At 39.4% G+C, this 23,180-nt stretch overlaps 1 protein-coding gene across 4 annotated transcripts in view; it reads left to right on the top strand.

Annotated features, from left to right (window-relative positions):
• The window catches only part of cc2d2a (coiled-coil and C2 domain containing 2A), a 150,430-nt gene that overhangs the window by 96,414 nt on the left and 30,836 nt on the right, over window positions 1-23,180 (top strand). For 3 of the 4 annotated variants that reach the window (XM_073064982.1, XM_073064980.1, XM_073064981.1), the window contains exons 21-27: window positions 5,810-5,957; window positions 7,934-8,072; window positions 13,985-14,188; window positions 15,876-15,968; window positions 19,816-19,907; window positions 22,264-22,278; window positions 22,521-22,688. In XM_073064982.1, the coding sequence (XP_072921083.1) occupies window positions 5,810-5,957; window positions 7,934-8,072; window positions 13,985-14,188; window positions 15,876-15,968; window positions 19,816-19,907; window positions 22,264-22,278; window positions 22,521-22,688 (859 nt within the window). The remainder of the gene's footprint in view (window positions 1-5,809; window positions 5,958-7,933; window positions 8,073-13,984; window positions 14,189-15,875; window positions 15,969-19,815; window positions 19,908-22,263; window positions 22,279-22,520; window positions 22,689-23,180) is intronic. The other variant, XM_073064983.1, reaches the window with a different exon arrangement.

Genomic DNA, 23,180 nt, shown 5'->3' with positions numbered 1-23,180 from the left:
TTCAGTGCATTAGGGATGTAGAATCAAAAAGAGTAGCAAATACAGTACTCAAAGTGTTATATCTCAATGCATTAAGTATAAGAAATAAAGCGGATGATCTTGATCCACTTTTACAGATTGTTGGGTATGATGTTCTGTCCATCACTGAATCAGGGCAGAAGGTTGCAGTTGGGAGCTGAATGTCCAAGGTTACATGTTGTATCAGAGGGATAGGAAGGTCATCAGAAGGGATGCATTGGCTCTGCTAGTAATGAATGGACAACTCATTAGAAAGATATAACATAGGATCAGAAGATGTTGAATCCTTGTGGGCTGAATTAAGTTACTACAAGAGTAAAAGTACCCTGATGGCAATTATATACAAGTCTCCAAACAGTAGCTGGGATGTGGGCTACAGATTGCAATGTGAAATAGAAAAGGCGTGTCAAAAGGGCAATATTATGATAGTCATGGGAGATTTCAACATGCAGGTAGATTGGAAAAATCAGATTGGATCTCAAGAGAGTGAATTTATTGAATGCCTATGCGATGACTTTATAGAGCTGCTTGTCATTAACCCTGCCAGGGGATCATCTATACAGGGCTGCTATGTAATGAACCAAAGACTATTAGGGAGCTTGAGGTTAAGGAGCCCGTAGGAGAAAGTGATCACAATATGATTGAGTTCAACTTGAAATTTGATAAAGAGGAATTAAAGTCTGACCTAGCAATATTTCAATGGAGTAAGGGAAATGACAATGGTATGAGGGAGTTGTCCAAATTAAATTTGAAGGAGATGTTGGCAAGGATGAAAGCAGAGCAGCAATGGCTTTAATTTCTGGGAAAAATGAGGAAGATACAAAAACAAAGAAATACTCAAAGGAAAAATAGTGCAACTATAGCTGACAAGGGAAGTCAAAGCTAACATAAAAACAAAAGAGAGGGCATACAGCAAAGAAAAAATTAGTGGGAAGATAGAAGATTGGAAAGCTTTTAAAAGTTACAGAAGAAAACTAAAAGAATAATTAAGAAGGAAAAGATGAAATATGAAAGCAAGCTAGCAAATAATATCAAGATGGATAAAAGAGAGATGAGAGTGGAAATAGGACTGCTAGAAAATGAGGCCAAAGAAATAATAATGAGGGACCAGGAGATGGCTGATGAACGAAATGAGTATTTTGCATCAGTCTTCACTGTAGAAAACACTAGCAGTATGCGAGGTGTTGAAGGGTGTAAAGGAAGAGAAGTGAATGCAGTTACTATTACAAAGGAGTAGGTGCTCAAAAAGCTGAAAGACCATGTTATCTTGCATAAGTCACCCTGACCAGGTGAACTTCGCCCTAGAGTTCTGAAAGAGGTAGCAGTAGAGATTATGGAGGCATTAGTAAATATCTTTCAAGAATCATTGGACTCAGGCATGATTCCAGAGGACAAGAATATTGCAGATGTCACTCCAGTCTTTAAGAAAGGAAGGAGGCAGCAGAAAGGAAATTATAGACCGGTTAGCCTGACCTCAGTGGTTGGGAAGATGTTGGAGTCAATTGTTAAGGATGAGGTTATGAAGTACTTGACAGACAGACATACTTTATTGATGAAATTGGGTTTCGTTACAGTTGCACCAACCAAGAATAGTGAAGAAATACAGCAAAATAAAACCAGAAGTAATTAAATGATAATAAGTTAATCATGCCAAGTGGAAATAAGTCCAGGACCAGCCTATTGGCTCAGGCTGTCTGACACTCCGAGGGAGGAGTTGTAAAGTTTGATGGCCACAGGCAGGAATGACTTCCTATGACGCTCAGTGTTGCATCTCGGTGGAATGAGTCTCTGGCTGAACGTACTCCTGTGCCTAACCAGTACATTATGGAGTGGATGGGAGTCATTGTCCAAGATGGCATGCAACTTGGACAGCATCTTCTTTTCAGACACCACCGTCAGAGAGTCCAGTTCCACCCCCACAACATCACTGGCCACCACAGACTCATAGAACATCCTCAGCATCGTCTGGCAGATGTTAAAGGACCTCAGTCTCCTCAGCAAGTAGAGACGGCTCTGACACTTCTTGTAGACACAGGACAAGATAGGACTAAGTCAGCATGGTTTCCTTCAGGGAAAATCTTGCCTGATGAACCTATTGGAATTCTTTGAGGAGATTACAAGTAGATAGATAAAGGGGTTGTAGTGGATGTTGTATTTTTGGATTTTCGAAAGGACTTTGACATGGTGCCTTACATGAGGCTGCTACCAAGTTAAGAGCCCATGGTATTACAGAAAAGTTATTAGCATTGTTATTCTGCTGATTGGTAGAAAGCAGCAAGTGGGAGTAAAAGTATTCTTTACTGGTTGGCTGCCAGTGAGTAGTAGGTGTTCTGCAAGGGTTGGTGTTGGGACTGCTTTTTTAATTCTGTATGTTAATGATTTAGGTAATGGAACAGATGGCCTCATTGCCAAGTTTGCAGATATACAACAACTGGTGGAGGGTCAATTAATGCTGAGGAAATGGGTAGACTGCAGAAAGACAGACAGATTAGGAGAATGGGCAAGAAAGTGGCAAATGAAATATAATGTTGGAAAATGCATGGTCATGCACTCTGGTAGAAGAAATAAATGTGCAGATTATTTTCTAAATGAGGAGAAAATCCAAAGATCTGAGATGCTAAGGGACTTGGGAGTCCTCGTGCAGAACATCCTAAAGTTTATCTTGAAGGTTGAGTTGGTGATGAAGAATGCAAATGCCATGTTAGTATTCATTTCAAGAGGTCCAGAATACAAGAGCAGGGATGTGATGCTGAGGCTTTATAAGTAACTGGTGAGGCCTCACTTTGACATTGTAAACAGTTTTGGGCCCCTCATCTAAGAAAAAATGTGCTGGTATTGGGAGGGTTCAGAGGAGGCTCACTAGGATGATTCCGGGAATGAAAGGCTTATCGTATGAGAAACATTAGATGGCTTTGGGCCAGTACTCACTGGAATTTAGAAGGATGAGGGGAGATCTCATTGAAATTTTTCAAATGTGGAAAGGATGTTTCTCATGGTGGGGGAGTCTAAGACAAAAGAGCTCAGCCTCAGGATAGAAGGACATCCATTTAAGAATGCAGAGAAATTTATTTAGCCAGAGGATGGTGGATTTTTGGAATTTCTTACCACAGGCAGCAGTGGAGGCCAAGTTGTTGGGTGTATTTAAGGCGGAGATTGATAGGTTCTTGGTTGGCCGTGGCATCAAGGGTTATGGGGAGAAGGCCGGGGAGTGGGGCCAGGGCGGGGAAAATAAAAGGATCAGCCATGATTAAATGGCAGAGCAGACTCGATGGGCCATATGGCCTAATTCTGCACCTATGTCTTATGGTCTTTTGCTGCCTGAAATATTATCCTAGTATTTTTCTTCTAAGTACATAATCTTTATAACTCCATAATGGTTTTTGTTGTTCCGTGGGGAAATATTGATTGATTCTTTTTTGCAATCTTTGTTGTCTTCTCCTGCAATTTAATTGTATTGGTAATAACTACTTTAAATTATTGGAGTCTTGCAAGTTTCTCAATGCACAGGATGGACCAGACTGCTGATTTGAAGAAGGCAAAAGGTTGGGGTCTGTGTTCCATGGTAAATTTTTTTGTGGTGCTCAGATACAGTAGACTTGTCAAACTCTTGTTCCCCTGACCTGGAACATCTAATGATTCAGTGCAGCTGTTCTACTTACTCAGAGTGTTCTCCTCCGTGACCCTGACCGCAGTTTACATACCAACAAATGCCGAAGTTCATCTGACACTCGAGGTATTGAACGCTGCCATCACCAAACAAGAAATAGCCTACCTCAACACATGTCAATTCATAGTTGGGGACTTCAATCAGGCGCGTTTGAAGAAATGACTGCCCAGTCTTCATCAATAAATAATCTATAGCTTCAAAGGACCCAGCACACTCAACCACTGCTAGACTACGATTAGGAGTACCTACCATTCCATGCCTAGGCTGCTTGTGAGAAATCTGATCACTTGGCTGTCTTCTTCCTACCTACATACAGACAAACTCTAAAAAGCAAGGCTCCGGAGATAAGGACAGTCATAGGTGAGTATGTCCCCTCAAAATCATTCAGACTTCCCCCAACCAGAAGCCCTAGATGAACGGCAATCTGCTGAGTGCCATTCAGGTCTGGCAACTACATAAGGTACAAGATACAAGAGGTCAAGGAGTGATCTCCAGAAATCTACCTCATGTGTGAAGTGCCCATTACGGACTAAACTTGACTTGCTGAAAGATGCTCAACAACAGTGGCAGGGCTTGAACGCTATTATCTCTTACAAAGTGAAACCAGTCGACAGAGTGACAACACGGCTTTGCTCACAGTTGAGCTCAATGCCTTCTATGCTCATTTTGACCATAAAAACACGGAAGAATCTTCAGGAAATTCCACAGCTCCCGATGACCTCGTGATTTCAGTCTCTGAGGCCGACGTGAAAGCATCCTTCAGGAGGGTGAACCCACAGAAAGCATCCGGCACATTGAGATACCTGGCTGAATACACAAGTCCTGTGCCAATTAACTGGAGTTCACCAATATTTTTAACCTCTTGGTTCAGAAGTTGAGGTATCCACCTGTTTCAAGCAGGCTTCAAATATACTGGTGTTTAAGAAGAACATGGTAACCTGCGGTAATGACTATTATGATGGTGAAGTGCTTTGAGAGATGGGTGATAAACATATCAAGTCCTGCCTGAGAAGTGATTTGGATCCGATCCCATTTGCCTACTGTCACAAAAGGTCCACAGCAAATGCCATTCCATTGGCTCTTCACTCAACCCTGGAACATCTAGATTGTAAGATGCATACATCAGGATGCTCATTAACGACTACAGCTTAGCACTTAATACTATCATCTGTTCAAAACTAATCAGTAGTTTCTCCACCTCCTCGTGCAATTGAATCCTCAATTTCCTCACTTGCAAAATCCAGTCTATTCAGATCAGCAACAACATCTCTTCCACGATCTACATCTTTATAGATCACCAAAGTCTGTGTGCTTAGCCCCCTGCTCTGCCTGCTTTGTACTTACACTGTGAGGCTAAGAAGAGCTCTAATGCCAGATTCAAGTTTGCTGATGACATCACTGTCGTTGGCCAAAGAAAAGGTTATGAAAAATCAGCATGTAGGAGGGAGACTGAATAAGAGGTTGTTGTTGTGGCACGACTCAGCCAGATTTTCAATGCCAGCAAGACTGAGGAGCTAATTATTGACTAAAGGACTGTTACGTTTTGTAACCCCAAAGCATAAATATAATTTAAAGGAAAAGAGAGAGAGTGTGAAAGATGCAAGTCTAACTTCGCTCTCTTCTCACTGCTGCTATCAGGAAGAAGGTACAGGAGCCTCCAGACCCACACCACCAGGTTTGGGAACAGTTATTACCCCTCAGTTTCTTGAACCCATTGTTAAACTGTTCCCACAACCTGTGGACTCACTTTCAAGGACACCATCTCATGTTCTCGATATTTGTTTCTTATTTGTTGTTATTATTCTTTTTCTTTTGTATTTGCACCATTTGTTGTCTTTTGCACACTAGTCGCTTGTCTGTCCTGTTGCGTGCAGTCTTTCATTGATTCTATTGTGATTATTGTATTTACTGTGTATGCCTGCAAGACAACAAATCTCAGGGTTGTATATGGTGACATATATGTACTTTGATAATAAATTTACTTTAAAGTTTAAGTATGAGAAATTATTATTCATAACCAAATGGATAGAAGAGCCAAATACCTATTGCACTTGAAAAGATGCTACATGAACTTAATCCACTAGTTTCTAGAGAAGTAATCAATCTTACTCTCTTTGATTTCAGGTGTGCCATTTTCCTTTGAAGCTGATGGAAGCAATCAGTTGATCCTGTTGACCTCTGGCAAACTAGCTTGTAGTGTGTCCTGGGCAGTGGGTGAAGATGGTGTGCCATTGGTGCCTCCAATGCTTCAGCAAAATTATGGTATTCAAAGGTAAAAGATTCAGTTTAGTCTGAAATATTGTGTATTGTCTAATTTAGAAGCAAAATTAGCTCTTGATTTGGGTTTTCCTCTGCTATTGAGCAACTCGCTGATGGGGGCGACCTGCAGTACTTGAAGTTCTTAATGTCCAGCAGTGTCTTGTGATCATAAAAATAACGTTTAAATAAGACAAAAGCAACTTTGGTTGGCCCTGGAGAGGCTGATATTTCTGAGTGTCCACCATCTTACTAGAATTTAATGCTTTCTTTGAATTATTGTTCATTGTTCAAAGTTCAAGAGTTCAAAGTAAACTTATTATCAAAGTACATATATGTCGCCATATACTACCCTGAGATTGAGTTTCGTGTGGACATTCACAGTAAGTACAAAGAAACACAATAGAATCGATGAAAAACCACACACAAGATGGACAAACAGCCAGTGTGAAAAAGATAACAAGCTGTTCAAATACAGACAAAAAAAAATAAATGAATAAATAAATAAGTAAATAGATAAATAAGCAATGAATATTGAGAGCATGAAATGAAGAGTCCTTGAAAGTGAGTACATCGGTTGTGGGAACAGTTCAGAGATGGGGTAAGAGAAGCTGAGTGAGGTTATCCTCTCTGGTTCAAGAGCCTGATGGTTGAAGGATAATAACTGTTGCTGAACTTAGTGGGGTGGGCCCTGGGCTCCTGTACTTTCTTCCTGATGGCAGCAGTGAGTAGAGAGCATGGTCTGGATGGTGGGGGTTAATTATTGTTGGTCCTCTCCACCTCTGATCCCCTGATGAGGACTGGTTCATAGACGTCTGGTTTCCCCCTCCTGTAGTCAATAATCATCTGTTTCGTTTTGCTAACATTGAGTGAGTGGTTGCTTTTTCAGGCACCATTCAGCCAGATTTTCAGTCCCCCTCCTGTATGTTGATTCATCATTACCTTTGATTTGGCAGAAAACAGCAATGTCATCAACAAACTAAAATGGAACTGCACACAGAAAGCTCAGCCCAAAAAAAATACATTTGCCTAGAACATCTTGTTATTGGCAAGCTTTCAGCTCTCATCAGCAACACACAACTCAACTGTAAATCTATTTCTCATAAACCTTGTTACATTGACTTGCTATTAAGTATTGATGCAATCCCAAATAGGAAGATATTATGTGATGGCAGGGTCTTTTGCCATCATATAAAATTGCTAAGTGAGCAAGCCTTGAATGAACTGAAAGTGAACTGGCAGTCAGCAAATCCTGGCTCTTAGAAGCTGTTACAACTTCAGTTATACAATTGAAATAATATATTACGAAAGATTTTTTAAATAATAAAAACAGATGTAGATGTATGTAAATAAAAGCAAACTCAATTAATTTAAACAGTTCAAAATGTATAAATGCCGTTGTCCATTCCTCTTTTTTCAGTGAGCTTACTCTCCCTCTACCAGGTCAGGTTCATCAGGTGAATCCCTTGGTTTAGCCACATAGAAATTGCTCTAAATTCTTGCCTCACTACTGGATTCTATGTAGACTCAGGTGTTGGAAATTGCCAGCTGGTCTCGATAGGCAAGTTCAGGACTTCATGCACGTGGAACCATCTGACACAGCCAGTAAATAGTAGCCCATCATGCTGAATTTCACAGGTGATTTTTCCAGCGACATTCTGATGTTGGACTCTTAAGTGGAGAACTTGAGCAGTATCCAAATAGTCACTCCTAGGAAGCTGGCTTGTGGACTGTGCCAGGTTCGATGTGGTGCAAAAATAGTAAGGCTATTCATTTGAATCAAAATGCATGGCTGTGGAGATGACAGATAATACGGTAATATACATTTCTTTAAAAATTAAAAGCATGAAAGCAAACACAATTACTAAAGTGTCTTTAAAATAAGTTCTGGCCTGTTAAGACAACATGGCTTTCATTAGCAACCTGCTGTTTGAAAATCCTACTTGTAAGTAAGATCAATTTGTGTTAACGTTTTTCGTACATGTATACTAGTGCCTTAAAACACTTGGATGCCATTTCATCTATTGGAGCAACTGGGTTAACGGACACAAAGAAACTGGCTAAATGGGCAGCAGAGTCGAGGCTTGATCCCAATGATCCCAGCAATGCAGCTCTGATGCAACTGATAATGGTAAGATGACTTATCGTGGTCTAGTCCCTCCGACATGCAACAGAAGTGAAGTGTAGACCATGATAAATTCATGCTCTTTCTAACACTTTGCATTTCCACATAACAGTTTCCACATTGCACTCTTGCATGGAAGTTTCCTTTCTGCATGGTATTCTGCAGCTTGCAATTCAGCAACATGAGCATCCATTGCAAAACTCAAGGTGGCTGCTGCTTGCATTCCAAAGGAATCTGCAAGAGTGGCCTTATGACTTCATTTGAAGTCCACGCCAGAAGGGATAGGCCTCAGTTTCTGCACAAGATATGTGTCAAATCCGTGCTGGATTCCGTGCTCTTGAGTGCAGGCTTTCCAGTCAACCGAGCATTCTGTTGCAGGTATGTATCACTGTCTTTGGGAGGGGTAGTTAATGGGCAGCAGTGACAGGGTAGTGTGATGTGAAGAGTGCACAAATCCTAGAAATACGTTCTGCAACACTGAAGTAGCTGTGCAGTTGAACTAGAGTAGAACAAAACTAGATCCTATGTACTCCGAGTACAGACAAACTAGATTCCTGCATTGAAGCCTATGCACGAAGTGCAAAAGTAAACTGCCTGCGACTGGTAAACCAGAAAACCACTGAAATGAAAAGGAGTGGACTCGTGGCAAGTGGACTTGGAATGGTGAAATCAATTCATCTATATTATTGACCATGGCCTGTCCAAAATTCTAACTTCTCTATGAAGGTCAGAAATACAGGCACATCTTCAGCGTTCTTGTCAGCTTTCACTGTGTCCGGATGTACATCAGCTTGTCAGCAAAGGTCATGCAGATCATTTGAGATTCTAACTTGGAGAAGGGCTGACTTTGATGGTATCAGAAAGGATTGGGCAGGCTGTTTGCTGGGAAAGGTAAATGATATTTGGGAGTACAAATCTTGTATGTGCCTGTCAGAATAAGAGGTAAAAGTAACAGGTTTACAAAACCTTGGTTTTCAAGAGATATTGAGGCCATGGTTTAGGAAAGAAAGGAGGTGCTTGGCAGGTAGGAACAAATTAGATACTTATAAGAAGTTCAAGAGAACACTTAAGAAGGAAATCAAGAGCACTAAAAGAACACATGAGGCTGCACTAGTAGACAAGGTGAAGGAGAATCCTATGGGAATCTACAGATACTTTAAGGGCCAAAGGATTGCAAGGGACAAAGTTGGTTGTCTGGAAGATCAGTATGGTAATCCATGCATGGAGCCAATAGAGGTGGGCAAGATCTCAAATGGATTTTTTTGCATTTGTATTTACTCAGGAAATGGACACAGCATCTATAGAAGTGAGGCATCGACATCATGGACCCTATACAGTTTACAAAGGAGGAGGTGTTTGCTGTCTTTAGGGTGGATAAATCCCCAGAGCCTGACAAGGTGTTCCCTCGGATCCTGTGGGAGGCAAGTGCAGAAATTGCAGGGGCCCTGGCAAAGATACTTATATTATCCTCAATGAGAAGTGAGGTACCAGAGGATTGGAGGATAGCTAATGTTGTTTTGATGTCTAAGAAAGGCTCTAAAAATAAACCAGAAGATTATAGACCAGTGAGTCTGACATCGGTGGTGGGAAAGTTATTGGAAGGTATTCTAAGGGACCAGATATATAAGCATTTGGATAGACATGGACTGATTAGGGATAATCATCATGACTTCATGCATGGTAAGTCATGTTTAACCAAACTTTTCGAGGAAGTTAGCTGGAAAGTTGATGAAGGCAAACCAATGGATGTTGTGTTCATGCATGTTATAGCAAAGCATTTGACAAGGTCCAGCACAAGAGGTTGCTCAAGAAGGTTCAGTCACTCGGCATTCAAGATAAGGTAGTAAATTAGATTAGACATTGGCTTTGCAGGAGAAGCCAGAGAGTGGTAGTAGATGGTTACCTCTCTAACTGGAGGTCTATGACTAGTGGAGTGCCATAGAAATTGGTACTGACTCCGTTGTTGTTCGTCATCTATATCAATGATGTGGATGATAATGTGATTAACTGGGTCAGCATATTTGCAAATGTCACCAAAATAGGACATACATGGTAAATGGTAGGGCATTGAAGAATGCAGTAGAACAGAGTGATCCAGGAATAATAGTGCATAGTTCCCTGAAGGTGGAATCTCATGTGGATAGGGTGGTGAAGAAAGCTTTTTGTATGCTGGCCTTTATAAATCAGAGCACTGAGTATAGGAGTTGGGATGTAATGTTAAAATTGTACAAGGCATTGGTGAGGCCAGATTTGGAGTATTGTGTACAGTTCTGGTCACCGAATTATAGGAAAGATGTCAACAAAATAGAGAGAGTACAGAGGATATTTTCTAGAATGTTACCTGGGTTTCAGCACCTAAGTTACAGAGAAAGGTTGAATAAGTTAGGTCTTTATTCTTTGGAGCATAGAAGGTTGAGGGGGGACTTGATAGAGGTATTTAAAATTATGAGGGGGATAGATAGGGTTGACATGGATAAGCTTTTTCCTTTGAGAGTAGGGGAGATTCAAACAAGAGGACATGAGTTGAGAGTTAAGGGGCAAAAGTTTAGAGGTAACACGAGGGGGAACTTCTTTACTCAGAGAGTGGTAGCTGTGTGGAACGGGCTTCCAGTAGAAGTGGTAGAGGCAGGTTCGATATTGTCATTTAAAGTAAAATTGGATAGGTATATGGACAGGAAAGGAATGGAGGGTTATGGGCTGAGTGCGGGCCAGTGGGACTAGGTGAGAGTAAGCGTTCGGCATAGACTAGAAGGGCCAAGATGGCCTGTTTCTGTGCTGTAATTGTAATATGGTTATATATGGTTATTGGGGGTGTAGTGGACAGCAAGAAAGACTATCAGAGCTTGCAGCGGGATCTAGACCAGCTGGAAAATGGGCTGAAAAATGGCTGATGGAATTTAATGCAGACAAGTGCGAAGTTTTGCACTTCTGTAGGACCAATCAGGGTAGGTCTTCAACAGTGAGTGGTAGGGCACTGAGGGGTGCTGTAGAGCAAAGGGATCTGGAAAAACAGGTCCAAAATCAAATTAAGTTTAATTGTCATTCAAACCATACATGGTTACAGCCGAATGAGATAGTGTTCCTCTGGTGCCAAGGTACAAAATAGCAAGAAAGGGAAAAAAAGAACATAATCATGTAAGAAAATACATGAGTGACAAGGCCCACAAATTGATGGCTCCTAGCAGTCCAGCCTGTAATTCCACAGATTCAACACTGGAGGGCAGCTCATTTCAACTTGTTTGGTTAGCGCTGTCAGACTTGTAAGTAAACTATACGCCTTTTAAACCCAATGTATTCAGCAAAACTGGTACTCATTTCTCATTCCAATTGCTTCAAACTACTGCTCAATTCCTTCCATATACAGCAGCCAGTTATCTTTTGTGCAATCAAATGCATCCATCTGATGTAGCCAGCCATATCTGCCTTTTTTTGTAATGTGTGATTATTATCACCTGGTACTGTTTATAAATCCAAGATCTTTTCCGTTTTCTTTCTTTTTTTTTTAAAAACGTGACCATTTCTCACAATGCTTTTTTTTACTCAAACGTCTTGCTGGTACGTAGTTGTCAGAGATTTGTTTAAAACTTCCCTATCCCTACTGCTGTCTTCTGTAATTCCAGCGTATGCCATTGACGTACTTCTGCATATAACCCGACATGCATTGTGTAAACACCAAAGAATGCTTGATCAAACAATCCCGTGTATTTACAATATTATTCAAGTATTACTGAAGTATTAAATACAGAAGAACTTCAGTCCATCCTGCTGTGGGGCAGAGCTATAAAGTGATTCTATGTGCACGGTGAAGATGAGCCTGCTGGAATCAGGACATTGTGAACAGTCGAAGTGTCATGAAGCATCAGAAATGTCATTGTTGTGATGGCCTGACCGGCTGAAAAGTTTCAACAGCTCCAGTTTTTATTTTACATTTCCAGCTTTACAGTGTCTTTTGATTTTCAGGATTTCAAACTTCTCTACTTTGGTGACTGTAGTTCATAAATCTAATCAAGATGCTTATTCCTCCTCCTGATTCAAGATTGTTTAATGTCTTTTCCAGTCCGAAAGTGTAAAGGAGAACAAAATAACTGTTACTCCAGATCTGCTTCAGCACAAAACACTGTAAGATGAGGAACACAATAATAAAAAAATGTATATACTGTGCTACGTGAAAGTATTCAGCCCCCAAACGCTTTGTTCACTTAAATTACTATTACAACCAAGGTTTTCATCAATTTAGCTGAGAATTTTTATTTATGAATCACATGTTCCTTAGTTCACCGTACATCCCAAAAAAAGGAAAATATAAAGCATGAAAAACTTTTAAAAATCAAAAGATTGAGAAGTCAATGGTTCAAAAGTATTTATTGCCCTTTGTTCAGTACTTAGTTGAACCATCTCTCACAGCTACTACAGTTAGTAGTCATTTTTGGATAAGTCTCTATTAGCTTTGCACACAATGTGATGGAGCAAGGTTTGTCCATTCCTCCTTGCAGTGTTGCTCAAGGTGTGCCAGGTTATTTGGGAGCAGCAGTGGACAGCAATCTTGAGGTATTGCCAGAGATGTTCAATTGGGCTAAGGTCAGGACTTTGACTGGGCCACTCAAGGACATCAGTTTTCTTCATTTGAAGCCACTCCATGGTTGCTCTGGCAGTGTACTTTTTCATGGTTGACTTGAGCTCTGAGGTATGTTCAGTGCCTTTGAGATGCTCTTGTACCCTCCTCCAGTTTGTGCTTCTCTGTTATTTCCCTGACTTGCATTAAGTGCTCTTTTGTCTTCACTTCGGTTTGATCAGTTGAAAATCAACCATACTGTTGGACCTTACAGAGAGAAGTGGTATTTATTCTTAAGAAATTGTTGAAAACAAGTGATCCTTAAATTTTCTCCATCAACAGATTGGGTGAGTTGGTAGAGTAATATATTGCACCTGACGAAAGTTAGCATAGTAATTACAAAGGGGATGAACACTTTTTCAGCCTCACAATTTTGGTTTTTAATTTTTAGTAAATTGTTGACGGACTTTAGAATTTTTCATTTGATTTGACATGATGCACAATGATTTGTAGATTAGCTCAAGACTCCTACTTCAATTTATTAAAACTGTTTAAAAATGAGAGTAAAATGGAAAAATAGTTTACTGTACTTTTTCAGGGCACTGTCCATAAGGTGACTTTGACAGGAAATGATAAAGTAGCGGTACACCTGTCACGTTTTCTGCTTTTAGTTTTGCTGTTTTTTATTTTGTAAATCTGTAAATTGCTTTATTCTCCTTCATTCAGTATTGACTTGCTGAAGTGAAAATTGAACATTCCCTTTGTATTTAGTTCCTCAGATCTATCTTTCATATGTTCTTTGATGTTCCTGTATAAAGCTAATCATTACCTTCCACGCAGTTCTGTTTTCCTTCTTTGTGCCTAAAGTCAAACTAATCCAAATTCAAAACTTGTCAAGGACATTTTCATTACCAGTCACCAGATCTAGTTTGAGTATGTTAAACACATTAAACACTGGGATACCATTTGTTTCTTTCTCCTGGCTTTTCTGTCACACTACCCTATATCAAGAATGGCTCACCATAATCCACTGTTGACATCAATGTTGCGACAATTTAAGTTCAAATTCTTTACATGATTTTTGCTGTACCTTGGTATTACAATCTCAAATGATTTGCTCCATAAAGTAGTGTCTTCATTACAAGCTTTCTCTTTTTAGTGATTGAGAATTAGTAGCTGTGCTATTCCTCCCATTTGGAATTCTATCTATAGATGTATACAGTGTGTGTAACCTCTTTTCCCTACATCTCTGGTCACATCTCAACACCTATTCCTCCATGATGCATGCCTTGAAATCTTTACAAGCACTGTAATGTACTCCTTTGCACTGAAATGAATATTTAAACAAAAGTAATTGCTTTTGTAGTCTGCAACAAATGGTGAGGAACAGGATAAAGATTACTTCAGACTTGAGCACCTGCAGGAAGAATTTAACTTTGTTTCAGAAGAAGATTTGAACAAATCCAGGAGATTTCGACTGCTGCAGCTCCGAAATGAAGGGGTGACAGAATTCCTTAATTATAAACAAATTCCCATTCAGGATTCTCAGATTTCTGAGAAGATTTTCCAGGTAAGATTAATAGCGTTTCATAAGTTTACTGGTGCCCTAAGCTGTGACCTCGCTACCTCCAGAGAATATGATAATATATGCCAGGTTGACTTCAGTTATTCAGATCAGCCATAATTATAAAGTAATGTCTCCAGCCCCACAGATAGTGGAAGGTATGCTACCTGGATGATACTAAAAGTACAACAAATGAATATAAGATTCTATGTATAAATATCTCCTCACTGGATTGATTATATTTTATTCAGTGCTTTGGCATTCCGGTGTTCAGTTTTGATTCTTGACGCGCATAGCTTCTATGCTCATTCAGATATTTGGATCATTCAGACAGCAAGACACTGAACAGAGGAGTAAGTCAAAATCAGTAACATACTTGTTAATTTAGGAAACTATTGGAACCTGTTGGAATTCTTTGAGGAGATTACAAGTCGGATAGATAAAGGGGATGCAGTGGATATTGTATATTTGGACTTGCAGACGGCTTTTGACAAGGTGCCACTCATGAAGCTGCTTACCAAGTTAAGAGCCCATGGTATTACAGGAAAGTTACTAAAATGGTTAGAGCATTGGCAGTAGGCAATGAGTGGGAATAAAAGAATCCTTTTCTGGTTGGCTGCCAGTGACTAGTGGTGTTCTGCAAGGGTCGGTGTTGGGGCCACCACTTTTTATGCTGTATATCAATGATTGAGATGAGCTTTGTTGCCAAGTTTGCAGATGATACAAAGATTGGTGGAGGGGCAGGTAGTGTTGAGGAAACGGATAGGATGCAGAAGGACTTAGACAGATTAGGAGAATGGGCAAGAAAGTGGGAAATGAGATACAATGTTGGAAAATACATGGTCATGCACTTTGGTAATTGAAATAAATGTACAGACTATTTTCTAAATGGGGAGAAAATCCATGAATCTGAGATGCAGAGGTACTTGTGCAGAACACCCTGAGGATTAACTTGCAGGTTGAGTCAAAAGTGAGGAAGGCAAATACCATGTTAGCATTCATTTCAAGGGGTCTAGAATACAAGAGCAAGGAGATGATGCTGAGGCTTTATAAGGCATTGGTGAGGCCTCACCTTGAGTGTTGTGAACAGTTTTGGGCTCCTCATCTTAGAAAAGATGTGCTGGCATTGGAGAGGGGCCAGAGGATGTTCACAAGGATGATTCCAGGAATGAAAGGGTTATCATGCGAGGAACGGTTCTGGGTCTGTACTTGCTGGAACTCAGAAGGATGTGAGGAGGGGGCAATCTCACTGAAACCTTTCGAATGTTGAAAGGCCTATACAGAGTAGATGTGGAAAGGATGTTTCCCATGGTGGGAGAGTCTAGGACAGGAGGGGACTGCCTCAGGGTAAAGGGCTGCCCTTTCAAAACAGAGATGTGGAGAAATTTCTTTGGCCAAAGGGTGGTGAATTTGTTGCCACTTGCAGGTGTGGATGCCAGGTCATTGGGTGTATTTAAGGCAAAGATTGATAGGTTCTTGATTGGACGTGGCATCAAAGGTTACGGGGAGAAGGCCAGGAACTGGGGTTGAGGAGGAGATTTTAAAAAAAGGATCAGCCATGATTGAATGGCGGAGCAAACTCGATGGGCCAGATGGCCTAATTCTGCTCCTATGTCCTATGGTCTTGCGTGTTATTTGCAAATCAATCAACTTCATGGATGTTGCTGTGTTTTGTTTGTACTCCTTCTTTCAGGAATACAAGAAGAAACAATGTGAAAGAGAGACGGTTGATGTGACAAGCCACCTCGATGTCCATAGAGCAAAGGTAGCAGAATACTTGCAAAAGGTAATATAACAGCACTGGAAACAGCTAAGTACTTCGAAGATTATAAAAGGCTTTTGACAGTTTTCAGTTTTAAACTAACGACATGCACTTCATTCATTGTATGAATATTGACCATCAAATTCCTCCCTAAGTAAAGGGTTCAATTTATAATTTCTTTTTCACCTTTTACATCCAGTTATTGTATTAGATGTTTGTACTGGTAGTTACTTCAGAGATCTTGTTTATCTATTATGAAGTTTGGTAACTGTTTGGTACCACAGCTGCCACTGCTCAGCAAGTAATTCAATATAGCTTTTTATGAGGCTTGGCAAATTGTGGCTGAGGGTATGAGGCTTTTCAGTATGTTACTGTAGAGTATTTGGTGAAGGCTCATTGCAGACAAAATAGAAACAAAACACACTTCTGGGCACATAATCATCTCAAAGATATGGGAGCCATGACAGTCTACACCAAAGCTTAACTAGATTGATAGCAATAATGAGAAGTTATAATCATAAAGATTAGCAGTTAAAATTATGTATTTTATACTGGAGTATAAGCCAGCTTTTTTTCTGACATCAATTGTAATCTTCCTGCTCCTCTTTGGCTTCAGGTAACCAAATAACATTCACTATGTACTTCACAATGTCATAGTGGAAAAACCTCCTCTTTCCTGTGTATAAGCAATCTATGTATGGACTGTGAAAGCAAATACTAGGATCTCCTCCTATTCTGCTGGTGATTTATCTGAAGTGTAATTGTCTCTGTTTTTAGTCTTTTCATTCCTATTGAGTTAAGAGTTGCAATTGAATTGCATCACACACACTCTAACCCCAGGCAGAATCTCCACTTCTTTCAGCAGTTCAGTTCAGTCTGGATCTTTAATTGAAGAGAAGTGTATTTGAATTTTCACCTTCCTTGTTTCAAAACAACATAACCATCCTCCACACAGCACCGCAGATCAGAAAGAAAAAAATCTCTGCTTCACTGTGAATAATTGGTGTAGACATTTCTATTCATTGAGTTCTTGAATCAAAAAAAGATTACCCGTGGAGACATGAACGTATACATTTAGCCTTTCCAGCCCACACCAGGTTTAGAACATGGAACTTTAGACAGTACAGATCCGTCAGCCCACAATGTTGTGCTGAAATTTTAACCTACTCCAAGATCAACCTCCTCTTCCCTCACACTTATCCCTCCATTTTTCTTCCATTCAGGTGTCTAACTGTTTCTTTAATATCCCTCAAGTATCTGCCGTCCCTGATGATGTGTTCTGTGCACCCACCATTCTCTGTGTGTGTGTAAAAAAAAATTGGCTCTGACATGCCCACCTAAACCTTCCTCCAATCACCTAAAGTTATGCCAAATTAGGTATATATGCCCTGGGAAAAAGGCACTGCCTGTGTACTCTTATCAGTGCCTCCTATAATCTTATACACCTCTGTCCTCCTTTGCAACAAAGAGAAAAGCCCTAGCTCACTCAACCAATCCTCAAGAGACATGCTCTCTAGACCAGGAGAATCCTGGTAAATTTCCTCTACACCTCTCTGAAGTTTTCACATCTTTCCTATAATGAGGTAACCAGAACTGGGCACAATTGTGCAAGTGCAGTCTAACCAGAGTTTTACAGAATTGCAACACGACTTCATTGTTAGAATCATAGAACATTACAGCACAGAAACAGGCCTTTTGGCTCTTCTTGGCTGTGCCAAACCATTTTTCTGCTTAGTCCCACTGACCTGCACCTGGGCCATATCCCTCCATACACCTCTCATCCATGTACCTGTCCAAGTTTTTCTTAAATTCTTGAACTCAAAACCCTCCCCCACGACTTATGAGGGTCAACGCACAAAATGCCTTCTTAACCACCCTCTCACTTAGCAACTTTGAGGAATCTATAGATGTGAACCCCAAGATCTTTCTGTTTGTCCACACTGCTAAGAATCCTGCCATGAACCCTGTATTCTGCCTTAAAGTTCAGCCTTTCAAAGTGAACCACTTCACACTTAACTGGAGTGAGCCCCATCTGCCATGCACTTAGAGCACAGATTAGTGCGTGGAACTACGACATTGTAGCCATTACAGGAAGGGCAGGAATAGACACTTCAGCCCATCTGACTGTAATCATGCCATTTCCACTGCCTATCCTTCCTCTCACTCTCTCTGCATGCTGCAGCTACTTTTAGACCAACTGCCCCATCCTCTGCCCTATCGCTCTGGTTCCCAACCTCCTGCCAAACTAGTTTAAATCCACCCCAACAGCTCTAGCAAACCTGCCTGCAAGGATATTGATCCCCTTTGCTCAGGTCATACCTTCCTCATAAGAAATTCCAATGAGTAGCAAGTTCAACCACAGCCCACTGCACCAATTCTTCAGCTACACATCCATCTGCCATATAATCCTATTCTTACCCTCGCTGGCATGTGGCACAGGCAGCAATCCAGAGATTAGTACCTTGAGGGATTGCTTTTCCTTTTCCTACCTAGCTCCCTATATCCATTTTTTCAGGACCTTATTCCTTTGTGTGTTTATGTAAGAGCAATCTGACTGCTGAGAACTCTCCTCCATTGGCCAGTAATTCAATTACTTAACTACGGTAATTCCCTTTTGCATTCCAAGATAGAATCTGCCTCCACTACACCCTCTCATAGTCATTCCTTCTTCACATTCAATCTGTTGGATATGCAAGGAACTTTTTCTTCTTGTCACTTTTTGTTCTTTTGCCAATCACATTCATACTCTGCCCCCTGATTTTTAATCCCCTCTCTGTTTCCCCAAAGTATATCGCCTTGATTGCAAGGAACACAAAACAAATTCTCCAGGTGACTAAAAGTCCTTCAAACCTGAAGACATTCGATTAAATTTCTTCTCTAGCCTCTCTAGGAATTTCATATCTATTCTAAAACAGGCTGTGAGAACAGTTGCGGCAGAGAAAGTATCTGGCGAAGATGTATGACTTGATTTTGTACTCTGTACCTTTGTTTATAAAGCCCAAGACACGCTTGCTTTTCATACCACTTTCTTAGCTTGCACTGTTTGAATTGTGCTGTCTGATTTGTATTGTCTCTCCTCATTCTTCCTACCCTATTTTTGTACATTAAATTGTGTATATGAATGGCTTGATAGTGTAGTGGTTGGCACAACGCTTTCCAGTGCCAGCAACTCAAGTTCCGTTCCCGCTGCTGCCTGTATAGGGTTTGTATGTTCTGTCCATGAAATGCGTGGGTTTCCTTCCACAGTCCAGAAACGTACCAGTTGGTAGGTTAATTGGTCTTTGTAAATTGTCCCATGTTTAAGCTAGGATTAAAATTGGGGGAATCATAACTCATTAAACTTCCAAGTTTGTGTCATCAGCAGGTTTGGAAACTCCCAAATCTGTCCTGAATATTATGTAAAGCAAAGCAGTAACTTTAGTACCAAACCCCTTCAATTCAGTAAACAATGATCCACTGTGAATAACGTCTTTATTAAGTGGATTTCAGTCATGCTGACAAGCCTTCATGCAACACTTTATACATCCTGACAAATGCATTAGCCTCAATAGCTCTCTTTGCTATATCATTAAAAAACAACTCTTATCAATTTACATAAGATTTACAATCCCTTGCTGGATTTTCCTGACTAATCCGCATTTATTACGTTTTCAAGTAGTTTCTCTACCATAAAGGTTAAACTAATGTGACCGGTTTATTGTTGTTCTGTACATATTTATAAATTATACAGAATGTGGAAAAGCTGTAAAACTCTTCAAAATTATGTTCAAAAGCATGAATGCATTCTGGAAGTGCATTGAGTAAAAAAAAGGGGCTGAAATTTTGTGGAAATCCTAAATCAAGAACTCTTAATAAATGATTGTCCTCTTAGGTGCGGAATTCTGTAGCAAGTAGATTTCTGCTGGCGAAGCATCGTTATACCTTGTCACATATGGTTATTGAGGAAGCGGTTCCAAGCATAAGGTAAATATAAGGTGTTATTCTTGATTATAACCTGTATCTTACTTTACATTTTGGATGGAATTAAATTTTGTTTTGACATTGAATATCCGGAGGCCATTATTCACCACCTCATCATTTCCTCGTTGCATAGTTAAGAAAATAACTATTAGACATCGAAAGGCATAGAATTAATCAATGCAATATATGTCTAAGACCATGAAATTTGTCATCAATTGATAATCATATTAAACACTTTTGTAGTACTTTATGGCCATTTGAGTTTAAAAGTAAGTAGTAAGCCTTGCCTCTGGAAATGCTTTGACAACTGCTTAAGCAACTCCCTCAAGTTTACAGGTCAGGATTTGTAAAGTCTTCTGATATTCACAGACATTAAAAAATATATAAAATCTATTTTAAATGTAAATTTATTGTTCAAGTGGTTTAAAATATAAAAACGCAATGCACTAGAAATCATTTATTAGTTATCAATAAAGTTAAATTATCTTCAATTAAATGGAGTAAATTTAAATTTTACTTGTTTCTCTTGTCCACTTTCATTGAGCCTAGAACACTACAGCACAAAAACAGATCCTACCAGCCCACAATGTCTATGCCAAGCATGATGCCAAATTAAACAAATCCCTTCTGCCTGTAAATTATTATCTTCGTATAAAAATAATTTGTTTGCTGAATTTGGTGCAGGCTCAAAGGGTCAAATTATTGGCATAATTGCTGGGAAGTCTGTTGAAATCCATGTTCTTCCAAACAGCTGATTGGCACTGAGAGTGTGCAAGGTTCAGGATGGCTGCATACTTGAGTAATTTAGAACTTGCACGCAGTTACATGGATTAAGTGGCTATTTTATGCAGAACTGTTGGCTCTTTGAAGAAAAAAATAAGCCAATGTTTTTGGCTAATTTTACAAATATGTTTAATCAGCTGGACAATAATTCTGTTATAAAAATGAGTGAATTTGCAACATAAGCAATCACTTCATGGGCTCTTTGTTTCGAGATGCACTTCATGAATAAATTGACCTCTCATATTCTACTTACCTGCATTTGAATGCTAATCTTGCAAGGGTGCAGTGAACTTTCAGAAAAATCTAGTGTATTCTCTATTATTTCTTTATATTTTTTGTTCATTTATTTTCAGGATTATCAGTTTTAGTGAGATATGCATCTGATTATCTGTTTACTGCTTTATATAAATAGAAAGTTTTACATTTCAAATTATAAAAATGTTTTGATATCTTAATTTTCTCTGAGCATACTTCCACACTTTTTCAAAAAATTTACATTCCAAACGCCATTCTGACTTAGAAAAGTGACTCTTGTAGACTCAAAGATCAATTGTTTGGCTTCTGTGTTGTGAACTGTTATTGTAATATTTGTTTTGCTACGTGGGGCATTTGTGTCATAGATCTGGTTGCCATAGTTAAGAGAGTAGCTCTCTAAGGCCATTGCAATAGGAGTAGAATGAAATCCTGCATGTAAGTGTTGCATCATATGCCTAGCCAAGGGTCAATAATTGTGAGAGAGTTAGTGATGGGCCTTACTTTGATTCTTGGCTTGATCAGCTGGGTGCATATTGGAGACAATATTGCATTGTCTCCTGTGTGTCTAGGTCCTAAATATTTCCAATGACTGTACCCAATTGCAAATCAATATTTCTGGGTGGTAGAAATGAAGTCCAGAATATTGTAAGGGGACGGATCCACCATCTGTAAAGACTCCAGTAACCACAATTCAAATTATCTATTTTGTTTGGATCTAAGGACTTAGTACATTGCCAAGTACTCTATATATTACATTCCTGGGCCAAAGATATTAAAGGATTTATTTTTCTGGGATTATTTTTTAGTTTTAGTTTTATTTAGAGAGACAGCTCAACATTTTGAGCCCAGTGACCCCCCAGAAACCCCAATTTAACCCTAACGTAATCACTGGACTGGATAATTTACAATGACCAATTAACTTGCCTAGTAAGTCTTTGCACTGTGGGGGTGGGGGGAAGCAGAGGACCAGGAGAAAACCCCTCACATTCCATGGGGCTACATACAGAGGACACCAGGATTGAACTGCAACCTTTTGATGCCCCAAGCTCTAATAGCATCGCGTTAACCACCATGTTTCCATGGTGATTAGTTTTACAACTTCATACTGAGAAGAAATGTTTAAGTAAATTCTCAAAACAAAATAAACATTCTCTTTCTTAATTCTTACTTTATTAAATCTTAAACCTAATTTAAACTTTTGATACTTGCCTCTGGTTATAACAACTATCTTTTGCACTAATTATTGTGTCTTTCTCTGCTTTAGTGTTGGTTTCTTTTCATATATCTTGCTGTCTCTTTATTTCCTGCATATTCTGTACAGTTCTGGTGAATCACGGTATGTTACGCTATTCTCATCATTTCCTTTCTATATTATTTTAGATGATTTATATTAACTATGTGTGATTATTTTAACATTAAAATCATGTTTTCTATTATTATTAATATTGGAATAAATTTTATTTATTTGATCTTGCATGTCATTTTTAGTCTAGGGAAAAGTAAAGCCTACCTGGAGGTTTTAAAAAAAAGTTGGTGAGAACACGAGAATATTAAATATGTGTTTTCTTTCCTTTGTAGTGTGTTAGGTGTCAGTCTGTTCAAACTGGCTGAACCAAGAAGGCCACTTAGACCGCGAAGAAGAGAAAGAAAGAAGGTCACTGCGCAGAACCTTTCTGACGGCGATATTAAGCTTCTGGTGAACATTATCAGAGCCTATGACATACCATTACGTAAATCCATGCGAAGGTAGGAGATTCCAAAGAGAGATGTTTCTAGACATCTTTGCAATTTTATGTTTTGGTTTGAGAATCCTTCATGCCAATAAGTAGTGGTGGATAAATTATCATTACTTCACACAGTAAAAGCTTAAGTGAAGTATATCACAGGAAATTTGAAGTTTAAATAAATGATGTATAACTAACAAAGTATTCAGATTTCTTTTTGAGGCTACTAATATAATTTTAATCAATCTTATAAAGTTCCTTTATATTGGCCCTCCAATATAATTGTTACTTCTTATTTCATCAATTTGAATTGATGTTCCTTGAGGGGAAAAACATAAAATATGTTTGAAATCCATTAAAAAGAAGGTAATCAAATAAGTAAGAGTAGTGTAGTATAGAAATGGGCCCATCAATCCACCACGTCAGTATTATATATAGTAAACTCACTTGACTGGATTAATTCCATATCCCTCTATGCCTTCCTCATTAATGTACCTGTGCAGATACCTCTTAA

The sequence above is a fragment of the Hemitrygon akajei genome, chromosome 13, assembly GCF_048418815.1.
Source record: "Hemitrygon akajei chromosome 13, sHemAka1.3, whole genome shotgun sequence".
NCBI lineage: Eukaryota > Metazoa > Chordata > Chondrichthyes > Myliobatiformes > Dasyatidae > Hemitrygon > Hemitrygon akajei.
Note: the sequence above shows the minus strand (reverse complement) of the source record. Positions and strands in the feature narration are given on the sequence as shown.